The sequence below is a fragment of the Myxine glutinosa genome, chromosome 10 (assembly GCF_964187855.1).
Source record: "Myxine glutinosa chromosome 10, kmMyxGlut1.1, whole genome shotgun sequence".
NCBI lineage: Eukaryota > Metazoa > Chordata > Myxini > Myxiniformes > Myxinidae > Myxine > Myxine glutinosa.
Genome location: NC_136270.1, coordinates 77,756,344 through 77,772,598, shown reverse-complemented (window position 1 = coordinate 77,772,598; position 16,255 = coordinate 77,756,344). Strand labels below are relative to the sequence as shown.

General features: G+C 45.5%; 1 protein-coding gene across 1 annotated transcript in view; it reads left to right on the top strand.

Moving 5' to 3' along the window:
• Window positions 1–16,255, top strand: part of LOC137434074 (tudor and KH domain-containing protein) — a 127,331-nt gene that overhangs the window by 18,290 nt on the left and 92,786 nt on the right. The window contains exons 2-3 of the mRNA XM_078785786.1: window positions 11,113–11,246; window positions 11,409–11,524. Coding sequence (XP_078641912.1) covers window positions 11,114–11,246; window positions 11,409–11,524 — 249 coding nt within the window. The 5' untranslated portion in view covers window position 11,113. The remainder of the gene's footprint in view (window positions 1–11,112; window positions 11,247–11,408; window positions 11,525–16,255) is intronic.

The window sequence follows — 16,255 nt, the reverse complement described above, 5'->3', positions numbered from 1 at the left end:
CAATAGACATGTATATTATGGCAGTACTTATACATGCTTCCGCCACCCATCGATAGGTGCAGACCATATCTGACCTATGGAGGCAGGGCACAAATTTGTCAAATAAAGGCATTTGGCTATTTGTATGGTGTATAATTAGATGAATCGCTGCTGTGTAGGCATACCTTACTGTAGGGTATGTGATCTATGTTTTTGATCTATGATATATGATCTTATGAGCTATGAAGAGCAACAGGTTGAGATGGTTTGGTCATGTGTTGAGGAAGGATGAAAGTGGCTGGTTGAGAAGAGTGATGGAAATGAATGTAGAAGGAAGTAGAGGATGGGGAAGACCGAGAGACTTGGCTAAAGATGGTGGAAGAAGAAATGCGGGCAAGGGGGTTAACAAGGAGAGATGCCGAAAATAGGGCAAAATGGAGAAGATCGTCATGGGGACCGGACCGCAAGGCTAACCCCCACTCGAGCAGGGAAAATGGCCTTAAAATGCATGACGATGTTGCACTTCAACATAGACGATGTTGTTTTTGTTGTTGTTTTGATCTCTATAGTCTGTGTCACACACCACACTGGCACAAATCGGTGCATAACAACGATGCTTTCCTGTAGCTACAGCCAAGTCGCTTTCTCTGAAGTGCTGGCTTCAGGCAGGGTGGTCCACATGAGTTCCAGTTGTGCGTCAACTCATCCCCAGTCTCCAAAGGAAGGCATGTGAAGAACAGATTTGATCACGTTGCCCCCATCATTGCCCATCTTGGTACACATCCCTCTTGATATGCTGCGCCAGCGATGGTCTGGTCGGGAGAATGGCATCCATGGCTTGTCATTTCTTTGTGAACAACTCTTGTCGGGCTTTCTTTGTTCACCTACTACTGGTGTGGTTATGGAACAGGATGGTGAACTGTTCCAGCAGAACCATGTCCTCGTCAATTTTTTCTGCTGGTCCTATGGACAGAGCAAGGAAAGCTTGGTTCACTTCCTCATATGCCTTCCAGGTGTCCCAGGTTGTCTTCTTCCCCTTTATACCAGACGAAGATACTGTTACACCCAGTGTAGGCATGGAATACTGGCAGAGTCTGGGACTTGTCAGGACTGAGGGATGCAGCAATCTCGTGGACAGGTGTATATATAAAGTGCTGGGCTGTCCCAAATGCCACCCACAGCTCCTGGATATCGAACTTGTTGGCTGCTGTCCAAGACAACCATGTCTGTGTCCACTTGATGCAGAAAAGTATTCTGATAACCCCCATTAACTGCATCTGTCCGGTGCTGGATAATTTGCATATTAGCCTCCTCATGGACACAAGGGACTAGGTGACTGGTGTCCCATGGTTGGCTGCACAGAACCTCCAAACCGGCTGCACCATCTCTCCTGATAAGCCTACCCATGCTTGCTTCTGGTCTGAGATGTTATGCAGTTGTCATGGTACTGGTCCCAGGCTATATCCACTGAACTGGCACGTTGCAGGTGACCTATGTATGGCAAGAAGACATTCAGTGCATAGTCATCCTAATGCAACCTTCACATACACGGATTATTCTTACGAGTCCTTACGGATCGCCAACTTGTAGTCAATCACAAGCATCCGTAAATAACTCGCTGGTATCCGTTGATAACTCGTCACAACTCGCAACAACTTTTGACATGTCAAAAATCATCTTACGTTATTTACGGATGCTTGCGATTGACTACGAGTTGGCGATCCGTAAGGACTCGTAAGAATAATCCGTGTATGTGAAGGCACCCTAAGTCTTGGCATTGAGGGGTTTGAGGAAGTTTACCACATCCCCATTTCGGGATGGTGGCATCAGTGGCTGTTAATGGGGCAATACCTTTGAAATGTGAGCAGCTCTTCAGATATCTCAGGAGCTTAGATTTGTTTCTCAGTCCAAGTGAGCAAAGCTGAGATATTGAGTGGGGGGGGGGGGGGGGGGGGGGGAATTGGTTCTTGTGATGGAAAAAGTTGTCAGGGTCGACATCTCGTCACTGACAGACAATGTAGAATCTTCAACATAGACGAATGTCTTGAGAATTGAGAAGTCAGGGAAGGCACTTGTCGGCGAGCCCTGGACTTCTCCCTCAGAGGAGTTTGACTGAACAATGACAGGATGTTCTTCTTGATTGGTTTTGAAATAGGTGTTGATCGTTCCAGCAGTCGCTCAGCCATGAAACTCTGTTACTCTGGCTGCCCTATCTCCTTAGCCTGACAAACAGAAGATACCACAGCTGGATCAATGTTATCTCGTATTCAGGTTCAATAGGTCGTTGCGCTCCTCCACCAGTTTAAAAAAAATTTTTTTTAATGCCATTTCCTTAAAACAGGCATCGCAGGTGTGGTGGCATGGGCAGTTCATGCAGCTCACTGAAGCACGTGTGTTCGATGAAAGGGTGGAGTAACCCTGACCAACACCAACGTCATGGCATCTTGATTTGGCTGCACATTGCAAGGGTTCGTGTCTAACTGCTTGACAAAGAAGGCACTTGTTCCAATCAGTGTTTACTGGTGCCTCCTTTGATAGACCAGGCTGTTGTGGATCCCAAAGCGCATACCTCTTGGACATTGTCTGTTATCTGCAAGCAGACAAGAGTAGACAAAGGCATTAACATTGTCTGTTATCTGCAAGCAGACGACAGGCAACTAAGGGTTGGCGTCAGGAAGGGCATCCAGCCATAAAAACTGCCTCAAACAGGGAAACATGATTGTCAGGGGGCCCGCAAGGCTAACCCCCGCTCTAGTGGGGAAAATGGCCTTAAAACGATCATTCTACAAGCATTATACAGTACAGGCCCTACCAGGCAGATAGATATGTGCAGATATATGAAATTGTGGGTTTTGGCTTGCAAGGTTGTAACATTCTGTGATTATATTCAGATAAATAAGCACCTCGAAGTTCATAGAATTACAAAATAATGCAAAACTCCGTGTTGAAAACGTTTTAGGTTGATCGTTCTTTAAACATGACCACCAAGGCTGACGTAGGACTTTTTCTCGAAGGATCCACTTCTGAAAATATTATTTTGACTCACGTATACAACTCTACCAACTTTCATGCTTGTACGTTAAAACACACAATTGTTTGACATCCGTTGTACTATAAAGGGAGATCATGTTTAACTAATATATTTTGTGTTCTATGAAGTCGTTTCTGATTGTGTCGATGAGGGAAGTGCAGTGGATGTAGTATATTTCAACATTCAGAAAGCGTTTGATAAGGTACCACATAGAAGGGACCTCATCGAGAATATTTTGTTGGGTTTGGTCACTATATCTCGGGAAGGGCATAGCTGCCATAGAGAGCGTCCTGCATTGGGCGACTATTTTGATTCTGGGCCTGGCTAGACTCGGCTATGAGAAGCAGCTGAAGGAGGCAGGACTTAAGGACTTTATACAAAAGAAAGAAGGTGATTATGAGGGGAAATGATAGAGATGTCTAAGATAAGAAAGGGCATGAACAAGGATAGGTGCAGTGGAGGTTTTCTGCATAATTGACAGTGTTAGGACCAGGTGACATAGCCTGAAAGTAAAGAAAAGGAGCGTTGACAGTAATAAGGTAAGGCGTCTTTCAGTCAGAGTAGTTGATTCATCAAATGCTCTCCCTGGAAAGGTAGTGGCAGTGGAAAGAGCAGATAGGTTTAAATTGGAATTAGATAGGTATCTACAAGCATTGGAGATGGAGGGATATAGGGATATTGGCAAGTTTGCACAGGCCTGATGGGCCAAATGGCCTCCTGCGTTAAAGTTCATTGTGAATTCAACCCAAACCCCCTCGACAAGTATCTGCCGTGGCTGAATTGAAATTATAGGGTTACCATGCCTCTGGGCCATTTAATGCGGTTCACGTATTGGATCATCTTGCTATAATTAATTCACCAAATGTCTGTCTGTCCGTTCGAAGGTACCGCAAAAACGGCTCAACCGATCGCAACAATATTTTGGGTAGGTATTCCTTGGACCCCTGGGAGTAAAATGGGCTATATTGTTTTTCCAAGTTTTCCTGTTTTTCCAAACACGATGGAATAATATTTACCGATATGAACAGTGATGTGGCTTTTATTGAAATTCTACAAATACTGTTTAGATTTTGATGACAATTATGAACCTGCCACGAATGCGGAAGTGGACAGATGATGGCAATGCATGGGTTTGATAATATCCAAATACAACCACCATTCAATCGTAATGTTAAATCGTTAAACGTTAATCGTGTTAATAGTTTTGTTAAAGTATTAATTGATGATTGAATTGAGTGAATACTATTACAATTTTGAATTCGTAATTGTATTCCCCCAACTGTACGGAACTTCACATCAGGATTTAAATATTTGTTTATGTCACGAATGTTGTTAAAAGTTTATTTTTTATATTAGTTATTTCATTTGTGATTGGAGTTATGCTGTTTGGAATGAAAAAAGAGATATCGAGTTCAAGTGAATGACGAAATGCCGTGACGGTTTCTACTTTCTAAACGTGAATTTGCGGATCGCCATATATGCAGATTCGCCATTGACTGGGTATGGAACACACGTACCCATTTGCCAACGGGTAGGTTTTTCATGGAAGTGCTTCACGAACTTGCTGTCCATGTCTGACGTGCGACTGAAGGTGCTACAGGAATGTGGAATTTATTGGTTTCATGTTTTAGCATTCGCCGTTTCTGCATTCTGTTTGCTTCTGCCCTCCCACCTGTGTAGCACGGGTACCTCACTAGTTTTTATAAATCGTACAATACTGAATGAAGAATTTATCCCAAATGATGCTCGATGAATGTGTATCCAGGTTATAACTCTCGTATCAATATAATACAGTCCAGGTGATCATTCAGATGCATTCTTATGTTTAAGGATGAACTAGATAAGAGGTTTGTGCATGAAATGAGTTGAAAACATTGCCACACGTGGGATAATATGTTTCACATCCTTGCTGTAAAGCCTTGTAATACCTTCACGGTCAAGGTGGCTGGCTTAAGGTCTTGGCCTCCTGAGTTTGAGCCCCTGTCATGCTGTTAACATAACACCATGTGGGATGACTCAACCTGCCATCCTTCCAATTTTTTTTTTTTTTTTTTTTTTTTTGTATACAAGATCGAGGCTCGTGAAAGAGCGAACATTAATCACACAGAAAGACAAACCGACACATAAAACATATAACATAGGGAGCGGTAGACAAGATGGGGAGAGAGGGGGAAGGACACAAACACAACATTTGAGAGCAGGGACCGGGAGACATCGAGAGATCTGAGAGAGGGCGAGGGCTTTGGGGGGGGGGGGGGGCGTGGGAAGGGGGCGGTGGGAGAGGTATAAAACATATGGACACTGCCAGGACTTCCAGGAAAGAAGTTGGAATTTCAAACAAGGTGGATCTGGGGTGAATTAGCGGGGGTAGAAAAGATCAAGGTTTTGGATGGGGGAAGATAAGAGATGGTGGTGAACAGCTGTTTTAAAGACCTGGAGGGAGGAATGGGATTGAAGGGAGTGAGGGAGTTTGTTCCAGAGGCGGGAGAAAAGAGGAATGAAAGAGTGAAGGTGAGCAGAGAGCTGAGATTTCGGCAGTTTAACCATCAGAGGGTTGCTGGCAGATCTTGTGCGACCTGTAGGAATATTTGGGGGACAGAGCACAGAGAGAGCTGGGGGTGCAAGGCCAGAGAGGAGTTGGTAGAAGACAGAGACCACCTACCTGCCTGCGGTGAGTGAGTGAAAGGCCCTCAGAGATAGCTTCATCGCGGGAGATTCCAATAATTCTGAAAGCTTTGGTTTCAACAGCGTGAAGCCGAGCTAGGTGTGAGGCAGGAGCACCGGCCCATAGGGGAGAACAGTATTCCATTGAGCTGCGGATGAAAGCCTTGTATGTGGTGAGGAGCTCAGGTGTGCTGAGGAAGGACTTCGCACGACGGAGGATGCCCAGTCGGCGACTGGCTTTGGAGGCCAGCTTGGAAATGTGGTTTTCCCAAGAAAGATCATGGCAGATAGTGAGACCTAAAATCTTGAGCGACAGAACTTCTTGGAGAGGATTGTTGAGAAAGTAGATGGGAGGGTTGTGCAGTCGATCTTTTCGGAGAGACATAGTAAGAGTGTGAGATTTGTCAGGATTGAAAGACATGTTCCACTTTGATCAGTCTGTGATTTTGTCCAGGTCTTCAGAGAGTGAGGAGGCAGCAGACTGCCGATCTGAGGGAAGAGGAATGGAGCGGCAGAGAGTGGAGTCATCAGCAAAGAGATAGAGAGGATTTTCGAGAGAGTCAGAGAGATCATTGATGAAGACCAGAAAAAGCACGGGGCCCAGAACACTGCCTTGGGGAACTCCAGCCTGAACAGGAAGAGGAGATGAGAGAAACCCATTCAGGGCCACACGACGACGACTAGAGAGGAAGTCCGCCAGCCATGCGTGGAGATTTCCATGGATACCAAAGGAGGAGAGTTTGGTGAGCAGAACGGGGTGCCAGACCGTGTCGAAGGCACGTGATATGTCGAGGGAGACAGCTCTAATTTCCTGTTTGGCATTGAGGACCTCCATCCATTGTTGAGACAGCAGAAGCAGCATGTCCAGAGTAGAGTGACCTAGTCTGAAACCAAATTGATGATCAGAGATCAAGCCATTGGAGAAGAGGAAAGATTTCATATCCGAAGCAATGATGGATTCCATGACTTTGCTGATAATTGGGAGAAGGCTGATTGGTCTGTAGTTGCTAGGATGTGTTTTTGCACCTTTTTTGTGCAAAGCGGTGATGTTGGCTGATTTCCAAGCAGATGGCAGTTGACCTTGAGCAAAAGAGTGTGAAGAGAACAGAGAGAGGGTGAGATAGAGCAGCAGAGCAGGATTTTAGGACCCGTGGGCTGATGCCATCGGGTCCAGTTGCAGAATCAGAGTCGAGGGTTGACAGAAACTTTTCCACCTTGTCAGGAGGAAAGGACACGGAGTCCAGGAGCAGCAGGGTACGACTGGGTATGGTGGGTACAGAGAGGGATGGGTTTGGGACACAAGATTTAGAGGCAAACACAGAGTTGAGGCATTCAGCTTTTTCACGTGCGGAGTCAGCTGTGTAGCCGTTTGAGGTAAGGGAGGGGATGGAGGGGGAACAAACACCAGAAACGGATTTGACCAGACGCCACCAGGATTTGGAAGAGGGAGACAGATAAGAGAGTTCGGTCTTGAGAACGGAGAGATATTGTTTCCTGGCTCTCCTGAGGGTGGACACACACTTGTTTCGGGCTTTGTGAAAGGAAATGAGATTTCCTTCCGTTGGATTTGCTTTCCAGGAGATGAAGGCAAGTTGTTTCTGGGCAACAGCCTCACCACAAGATTCCGTGTACCATGGACGGGAGGAAGGGTATGACAACTGAAGACGAGATGGGATAAATCTGTGCATGAGAGAGAGCAATTTACTTTGGAAGAATTCCCAGGATGAGTTGATGTCAGAGGTGGTAGAGATGCACCAGTCCAGATGATTGATGGCTGCTTGAAGACCGTGCCAGTTGGCCTGAGTGAAATGCCAGACTCGACGCTGAGCAGGCTCCCTGAGGATGGTCAGAGAGATGTCCACTTTAACAAGGACATGATCAGATGATCCGATCGGAGCAGAAGAAGAGCAGCAGACATTTTCAGGGAAGTTAGTCATAACCAAGTCCAGAAGAGAAGATGTTCCGTTGACTGAGATCCGGGTCGGGAAATTGACAGATTGTGTCAGTCCCAGTGAGTCGCAGAAGTCCTTTGCTGAGGAGCCATGGCTGGAGAGAGAGGTACCCACACCCAGCCAACTGGCATGATGACAGTTGAAATCACCACATATGAGGAAGAGAGAGTTGGGATGAGTAGATAGAAGTTGGTCCATATCATCAGACAGCGAGATGTAGATGGAGTCATCACTGTTTGGTGGACGGTACAACACACATATGAACAAGAGGTGGGAGCGAAGGGGAAGCCGTAGCCAGAGGTATACCTGGGGGTGAGGTGGAGAGAGTGCAGTGCAGGGCGAGTGAGGAAGAGTTTTTGATAAAGATAGCAACCCTGCCTCCTCCCCCCCCCCCCCCCCCCCCTGAAGGAGGAAAAAATGATGGAGGAGTTGAGATTTACACAAGGCAGTAGGCTATGGGTGAAAAGACTGGGAATACAGAGAACGAAAGTTATTGGATCACAAACGACGGACCGCTGAGAAAAACAAAGCCTCAAGGTTGTACAGTGCACACTGTACAAGGCCTCAAGACACGACACGAATTAACACGATTTTCAATACAGGTATGAAAGATTTGCACCGAAAAATCTTCGTCGGGACACAATATACGTACAACACCATAAATAAATACAGTTTTAACGAAAATACAAATGGGAACAATCACTTAACTTCGATTTCAAATCGTTCGCGACGCGGCAAAGGCCTTGCTCGCGACACGGCAAACAGACGATCAATTTATGAAAGATAAACACCGAGAAACAACCAAAGTTGCACACAATAACTTCACACACCGAAAGATAAATACAGTTTCGACAAAATACAATTGTGAACAGACTTAACTTCGAAAAACGTGGAGACCGTGTGGAGCTTCGAAAATCCCTGCCGCCGTCTCGAATGTTGGCAAAATGAGCACCAGCTTACTGGGAAGAATGAGGCCTTTGAGTATCTTTTGTTGGAGTGATGACCCTTCCAGGGTTGTGCCCTCTAGCCAAGGAAAAACTGCCTTGTGCGTCTGGACACGTGAAAAAAGTGCTTCTTCTTCTTCATGCTGTAATTGTAAGTGGTGCTATTATCATTGATAGTGTTACAACAAGTGTTCCTGTGTCTGATGGTGAATGTGCTGCTCGAGCTTTTATTTTACTTTTATTTATTTATTTGTATGCGGAAATCGAAGGCTGATGGAGGAATTAAGTGACAAGATAGCAGGTTCTTAGGTCAACAAGATAAAAGGGGAACGGAGACAAAATCCCCACACCTCATCGATGGATGAGTAACGGGAAAGGGTGGAGTAGGATTAATGGAGGCATTCTGCTCGAGTTGAAGAGCAGTGGTGGGTATGGGAGAAAGCATGATGTGCTGATGGGCAGGACTGAAGGAGGAGGAGAGGATGGGGTGTAAGACAAACAGGGAAAGGGAAGCAGCTGCTCTAGCCCAGAGTGAGGACCTACACTTCATGATATTTTAGATGAAGACCTCATACACTGACGAGCTCTGAGCGATTCAGAATGGACATCGTTCGGCAGATAATACCGACTGGTCGGCCTGCCTTAGAAGCCTTCCAGATTAAGTCAGCAGTATCTTCAGGTCCTGTCTAAAAAGCATTGCACTCAGCTGCTTCAAGCTACCTCAGCCAACTCTTCACATAGACTACACTATTTGATACGATCTCATGCATAGCAGTGACTGATTTCAGTACATTTAGCACTAAATTTTCTACGTGGCAAAATCCCTACAAAGGAGTTTTTGTTTTCATACCTGAGGATCGTGGAAGAGCTAGTGTTGGTACACTGAATGGATCGGGATGCAACAGGATGAAAGAAACAGCAGAAAGAGGATGAAAGCACCAACAGACCTGAATGCCATTACGACAGGTTGGTGGACAAACAATGGGTGTTTAGAGGAGTGGGGGGGAGAGGGCAGGAGAAGATGCCTAGGGTGGGCACGATACAGAAGGAAACTGGAAGGAGGAGGGATTAGGTTGGGGGGGGGGGGGGGGTGAGCAGGACGGTTAATGAGGGTAGAAAGGTTCATGGTTTTTTTGGATTGAGATGATGTAAGATGGTGGTGATCAGCTGCCTTGACGACCTGGAGGGAAGAATGAGATTGAAGAGAATGTGAAAGTTGGTTCCACAGGTGTGAAAAAAGAGGAATGAATGAGTGGAGGTGAGCTGTGATCCTGGATTTAGGTAGTTTCACCAGAAGGAAGTTGATGGTGGACTGTGAGTGCCCTGCATAAACCTGGGGTGCACAAGGCATGGAAAGAAGATGCGGTAGAAGACAGAGACCACTGACCTGTCTGTGATGGCAAAGTGATAGGCCCATAGACTCAGCTTCAGGTCTTTGTTTCCACAGTCAAGCGGAGCAAGATGAGACAGGAGCACCAGCCCAGAGGGGAGAGCAGTATTCCATAAGGCTGTGGATGAAGGCCTTGCAGGTGGATAGAAGTGCAGATGTTCCAAGGAATGACTGGATGACAGAGGATGCCCAGTTGGAAGTTGGCTTTGTAGAGCAACTTTGAACTGTGGTTTGCCCAAGAAAAATCATGGCTGATAATGATAGGATTGCCGCATGAAGGAGCACACCCTACCACAGAGAAAACGTTGAAAAATTGAAAAATGAAGTACCGAGAGATTCTGTTCATGAATCGTGGAATAATATGTACACGCAGTAACTACTGCACCAATATAACAAGTACGTCCTCCATAATGGTTGGTTCGATTAGTTTGATTCGTTCTCGGCTCAAAAATAATTGTGTAATCTCACTCCACCTTTATCATTTAAATTGGGATTCCATTTTTTGCTGCTTGTATGATTACATTGATGTGTTGTGGGAATGAGGAAGCTGGAGGATGGTGGTATATAACCCCTTCGTCTTAGCTTTTTCACATTATGAGCTTCAACAATCGGAGAAAATTGACGGTTCCATGACTCCTGATTTCGGGTTAATTCGTTTTGTAAAAATGATAAATTGCTTTGCATAATATGAAATTATCAAATATTCAACATCTTCGCAAGTCCACCCTCCCCTGACCTGGCACGGATAAGGAAAAGGATTAATGTCTTCTGTTTCTTATTCCCCTACTGGTTTCACCGGAGAGGACTAGAAGTTTGCTCTCCGTACATCTGTCTATTCGTCCGTCTCACCTGTGGCGTTCCAGACTTTTTCCCCTTACCTTTTAACATAATCAACTGAAATTTGGGACATAACTTTAAAGTGACAAGTTACAGAACAAGTTCAAGTTTCAGGGCGTTTCGTCAATGTCCCATGGTCACGCCTTTTTTGGACTTAGAAAATGGATGTTTGGACAGTTTGTCCAACTGTACTTGGCTGAGTGCTTGGAACAAGAACATTCATTGGGACTGGTAGGGGACATGTATTGCAAAGCAGTTCTCAATGTTTGTTTTTTATACCGGCACGTAGTGCAGATGTGCATGTCCTGTTTGCAGAATGTTTGTAACTGGTGCAATGTGGAAGATGTGGAAAGAGCTGCAACCTGGGAGGAAATGGTCTCTTGCAATTGCTTTGTCTTCTGGGGCCTTGTTTCTCTACTTGCTTTACAGGCGCTTGAAGAACGTGGAAGGTATTTCAGCACATTGGTTTGATCTGCTTTTAGCTCCTATTGATTAAACGCTTTTGCAAAAGTTGATTATTTTCAGTACACGAGAAGAGCGCTTTCTTGATTTTATTTTTTTAATACTCGATGGAAGAGAAAGCAGCTGGGTGAATGGTGTTGTGTTGACAGATCTTGATGGTGAAGGCAACATTGTGATGACATTAGACCACGTTTTTGTGGAATTTGAGGTCCCACCTAATGCAATCGGGGCAGTCATCGGCAAGCATGGGGCAGTCATCAAGGAGGTAATCCAACCCGACCGTCGTTTCTCAACAGATGTGCTTGGTAAAAATGGGACCAAGTCATTTTTGTAAAGTAGATTGTGATGTAACCAGACATCAGCTGTTCATTAATGTCATTCAGTGACTTCCGTGAATTATTGGTGCTGGGAGTTGAGAGGTTGAACAAATCCTATTCGGTTTTGTTTTTTTGTAATTGTTGTCCCCCATCGCACCGCGGAGCGAAAGGGGACTATGGTTTTCCCCTCCGTCCGTCCGTGCGGGCGTAAACGAAGGACCGCATTCAAATTTGGTGTGTGCGTGCAACCCACGTCAAAATACAAGATGGCCGCCGCCATGTATGTCTGATGCCATGTATGTCTGAACCTTGTGAGCTGAATATCTTGAAAAATAAGCGAAGTACCAACTTCTAATTTGGTGTGGGTGTGTATCGGCATAAGGAAGAACGCTATTGAAAATTGGGTCTCCACGTCAAAATCCAAGATGGCCACCACCATATATATGTCTGAACCTTGTGAGCGAAATATCTTGGAAAAATAAGCGAAGTACCAACTTCTAATCTGGTGTGTGGGTGTACCTAGGCACAAGGAAGAACGCTATTGAAAATTGGGTCGCCACGTCAAAATCTAAGATGGCCGCCGCCATGTATGTGAACCTTGTGAGCGGAATATCTTGAAAAATAAGCGAAGTACCAACTTCTAATCTGGTGTGGGTGTATCTCGGCATAAGGAAGAACGCTATTGAAAATTGGGTCGCCACATCAAAATCCAAGATGGGCGCCTTGCGTCTTCCACTTTGTCAACTCGCATCACTTCACCGACGGGGGACCTAGGCGTAACGCTTGTTGTCCCCCGTCGCACAGCGGAGCGAAAGGGGGACTATGGTTTTCCCCTGTGTCCGTCCGTCCGTGTGTGCGTGTTTGCGTGCGTGCGGGCGTAAGCGAAGGACTGTATTCGAATTTGGTGTGGGTGCAACCCACGTCAAAATCCAAGATGGCTCTGCCATGTATGTCTGATGCCATGTATGTCTGATGCTATGTATGTCTGATGCTATGTATGTCTGAACCTTGTGAGATGGATATCTTGAAAAATAAGTGAAGTACCAACTTCTAATTTGGTGTGTGGGTGTATCTCGGCATAAGGAAGGCTATTGAAAATTGGGTCGCCACGTCAAAATACAAGATGGCCGCCACCATATATATGTCAACTTTGTGAGCGAAATATCTCGAAAAATAAGCGAAGTACCAACTTCTAATCTGGTGTGTGGGTGTATCTAGGCACAAGCAAGAACGCTGTTTAAAATTGGGTTGCCACGTCAAATTCCAAGATGGCCACCGCCATGTATGTCTGAACCTTGAGATGAATATCTTGAAAAATAAGCGAAGTACCAACTTCCAATTTGGTGTGTGGGTGTATCTAGGCATAAGGAAGAACGCTATTGAAAATTGGGTCGCCATGTCAAAATCCAAGATGGCCGCCTCCATGTATGTCTGAACCTTGTGAGCGAAATATATCATAGCATGTTTTCTGCGTCCTCCACTTTGTCAACTCGCATCACTTTACCGACCGGGGACCTAGGCGTAACGCTTGTTTCTTTTGAGTGCACCAGCGTGATTCGGCGCGCAATGTGCGCCTCACCACACGTCGTTTCAGAGGGATAGGAATCTTTTACCATTTCGCTGTCTTTTGGGTCTTTCAGGGTCTTTTGGGTTTTCCTGGTGTTTTGAGCCTTCAGGGTCTTTTGGATCTGCTGGGCCTTTAAGGGTATTTTGGGTCTTTTGTGTCTTCAGGGGCTTTTGGGTCTTGAGGGTCTTTTGGTTCATCTGGATATTTAAGGGTATTTGGGGTGTTTTGGTTCTTCGGGGTATTTAAGGGTATTTTCGGTCGAAAGGGTCTTTGGTGTCTTCGGGGTCTTTGAGGTCTTTTGGGGCTTCGAGGTCTTCGGGTCTTGGTCTTCGGGGTCTTTTGTGTCTTCAGGGGCTTTTGGGTCTTGAGGGTCTTTTGGTTCATCTGGATATTTAAGGGTATTTGGGGTGTTTTGGTTCTTCGGGGTATTTAAGGGTATTTTCGGTCGAAAGGGTCTTTGGTGTCTTCGGGGTCTTTGAGGTCTTTTGGGGCTTCGAGGTCTTCGGGTCTTGGTCTTCGGGGTCTTTTGGGTCTTCAGGGCCATTTGGGTCTTAATGGTATTTTGGATCCGCTGGGCATTTCAGGGTCTTTTGGGTATTCGGGGTCTTTTGGGTATTCGGGGTCTTTTGGGTATTCGGGGTCTTTTGGGTATTCGGGGTCTTTTGGGTATTCGGGGTCTTTTGGGTATTCGGGGTCTTTTGGGTATTCGGGGTCTTTTGGGTATTCGGGGTCTTTTGGGTATTCGGGGTCTTTTGGGTATTCGGGGTCTTTTGGGTATTCGGGGTCTTTTGGGTATTCGGGGTCTTTTGGGTATTCGGGGTCTTTTGGGTATTCGCGGTCTTTTGGGTATTCGCGGTCTTTTGGGTATTCGCGGTCTTTTGGGTATTCGCGGTCTTTTGGGTATTCGCGGTCTTTTGGGTATTCGCGGTCTTTCGGGTATTCGCGGTCTTTCGGGTATTCGCGGTCTTTCGGGTATTCGGGGTCTTTTGGGTATTCGGGGTCTTTTGGGTATTTTTGGTCTTGTGGCAATTTGGCTCTTCAGGGTCTTTTGGATCGTCAGGGCCTTTAAGGGTATTTTGGGTATCCAGGGGTCTTGAATACCAGCTCACTGGTAATTCCCTGTGTGTCGCAAAAGGCAATTAACAGAGTTGGCTTCAGGAGGCGCCTCCGGCCATAAAACATTGCTTCAAAAATGGGGACCACGATGCCCAAAAAAGGCCAACCCCTGCTCTGTGGGGAAAATGGCCTCTAAAGGTGGTTTCTCTCTCTCAGGGGGTCTTGGTGGTCTTAAGGGTCTTGGGGGATTTAAAGGGTCATCAAAGGTCTGAGGGGTCTCAGCAGTCGAAACGTAATTAAGAGTTTACAGGCTGTTTTGGGTGTTCATTTTTTTTTTGAAGAAGAATACATTTTGGTTGCATATAAACAAACATAACCATACTAGCGGGGTCACCCGTGGGAATCCCACGGGCATGGATGTGTGTGACATTTCGACATATTGAGTTAGATGCTGCACCTGCACATTCAGTTATATAAAACTAGCAGAAGTACCCGGCAGTGCCGGGCGGGGGAGGGGGGGGGGGGGGGTGAGCGAGCCCCTTGGCAAAGCGAGCGATTTTTTTTTTTTGTCATGGCGTTCATAGCGTCATAGCGATTTTTTTTTTCATAGCGTCATAGCGATTTTTTTTTTCATAGCGTCATAGCGTCATATCGTTCATAGCGTCATATCGTTCATAGCGTCATATCGTTCATAGCGTCATAGCGTCATCACGTGATCGCTCTGAGCGAATCAGCGCCCACCTGCTCTGATTCCGTTGATTCCGTGCGCTGAAATGCGCTGAGGTAAATATGAATAAAAAATATGGATCGTCAAATATTTTGAGTTTGGCTATGTTCGTCCCACGCTCAATGGCCATGTCTGTCAAATATCAAGCACGTAGGCCTCTCCGTTTAGGAGTCTATCGGTAACATTACACACACACACACACACACACACACACACACACACACACACACACACACACACACACACACACACACACACACACACACAGCGTTTTATATATATATATATATATATATATATATATATATATATATATATATATATATATATATATATATATATGGTTACTGGCAATTGATCACATCCACAAATGATGTGAGCCACACAATTTATGTACTTTACATCTATCTATAATTCCAGTAATCTCTGTGTGTATGTTTGTATGTATGTATGTATGTATGTATGTATGTATGTATGTTTGTCTGTGACCGCTGTTTCTCGACAACTACCGGTCCGATATACTTGAAACTTGCCAGGTATATTGCTGGGGACCCGAGGATGTGCCTTTTCAAGGTTTCATATTAATCGGAGAAGTAGTTACCGAGCTATGTCCAAAAAACGATTCAACCAATCAGAGAGCAGCGAGCTATCACGTGTGCCGAACGTGGCGAACAGACTCTGCCTCGGACGGCACATTTGAGAGCGTATTCATTTATTTCACGTTGGCAAACTATGTTGGCGTTCAACTGTTTTAAAACTAATTTGCGATTCATCGTAACTGCGATATGCGACCTTCCGGACAGTGAAGACTGCACTTCCGGCAGCCAATCACAGAACGCGTTCTTGCGTAGGCGTGGCCGATGTGAGAGCGAGCCGAGCCGAGCGCGTGCGCCATTACGGTTCGTAATTCGATTTCTTCCGGAGAAAATAATAATTTCTCGATTTCTTATGCGCATTATTTCTCCCAATTCAGTCAGAGCGAAGGGCGGAAGCGAAGAGCGTTGTTTTTTTTGTTTACGGGCGTACGGGCGGGGTAGAGCGTACGGGTAGCGTTTTTTTTTTTTTTTGGCAAGGAACGGGCACCCACGTACGGGCATGCCCTAGTAACGTTAATAGGAATACATGCCCGTGTAGATGGGAAATAGTTTGTTTGAAATAAATCACAAATATCAGAAGAAAGTTTTTTAAATTTAGAACTATTCTCACTGAGTTAAACATCACCGTAATATTATGCGGTTGCTTCAACGTTTTCGGTGAATTATATGTCATTCCCATCTACACGGGCATGTATTCCTATTAACGTTATGTAAAGTACATAAATTGTGTGGA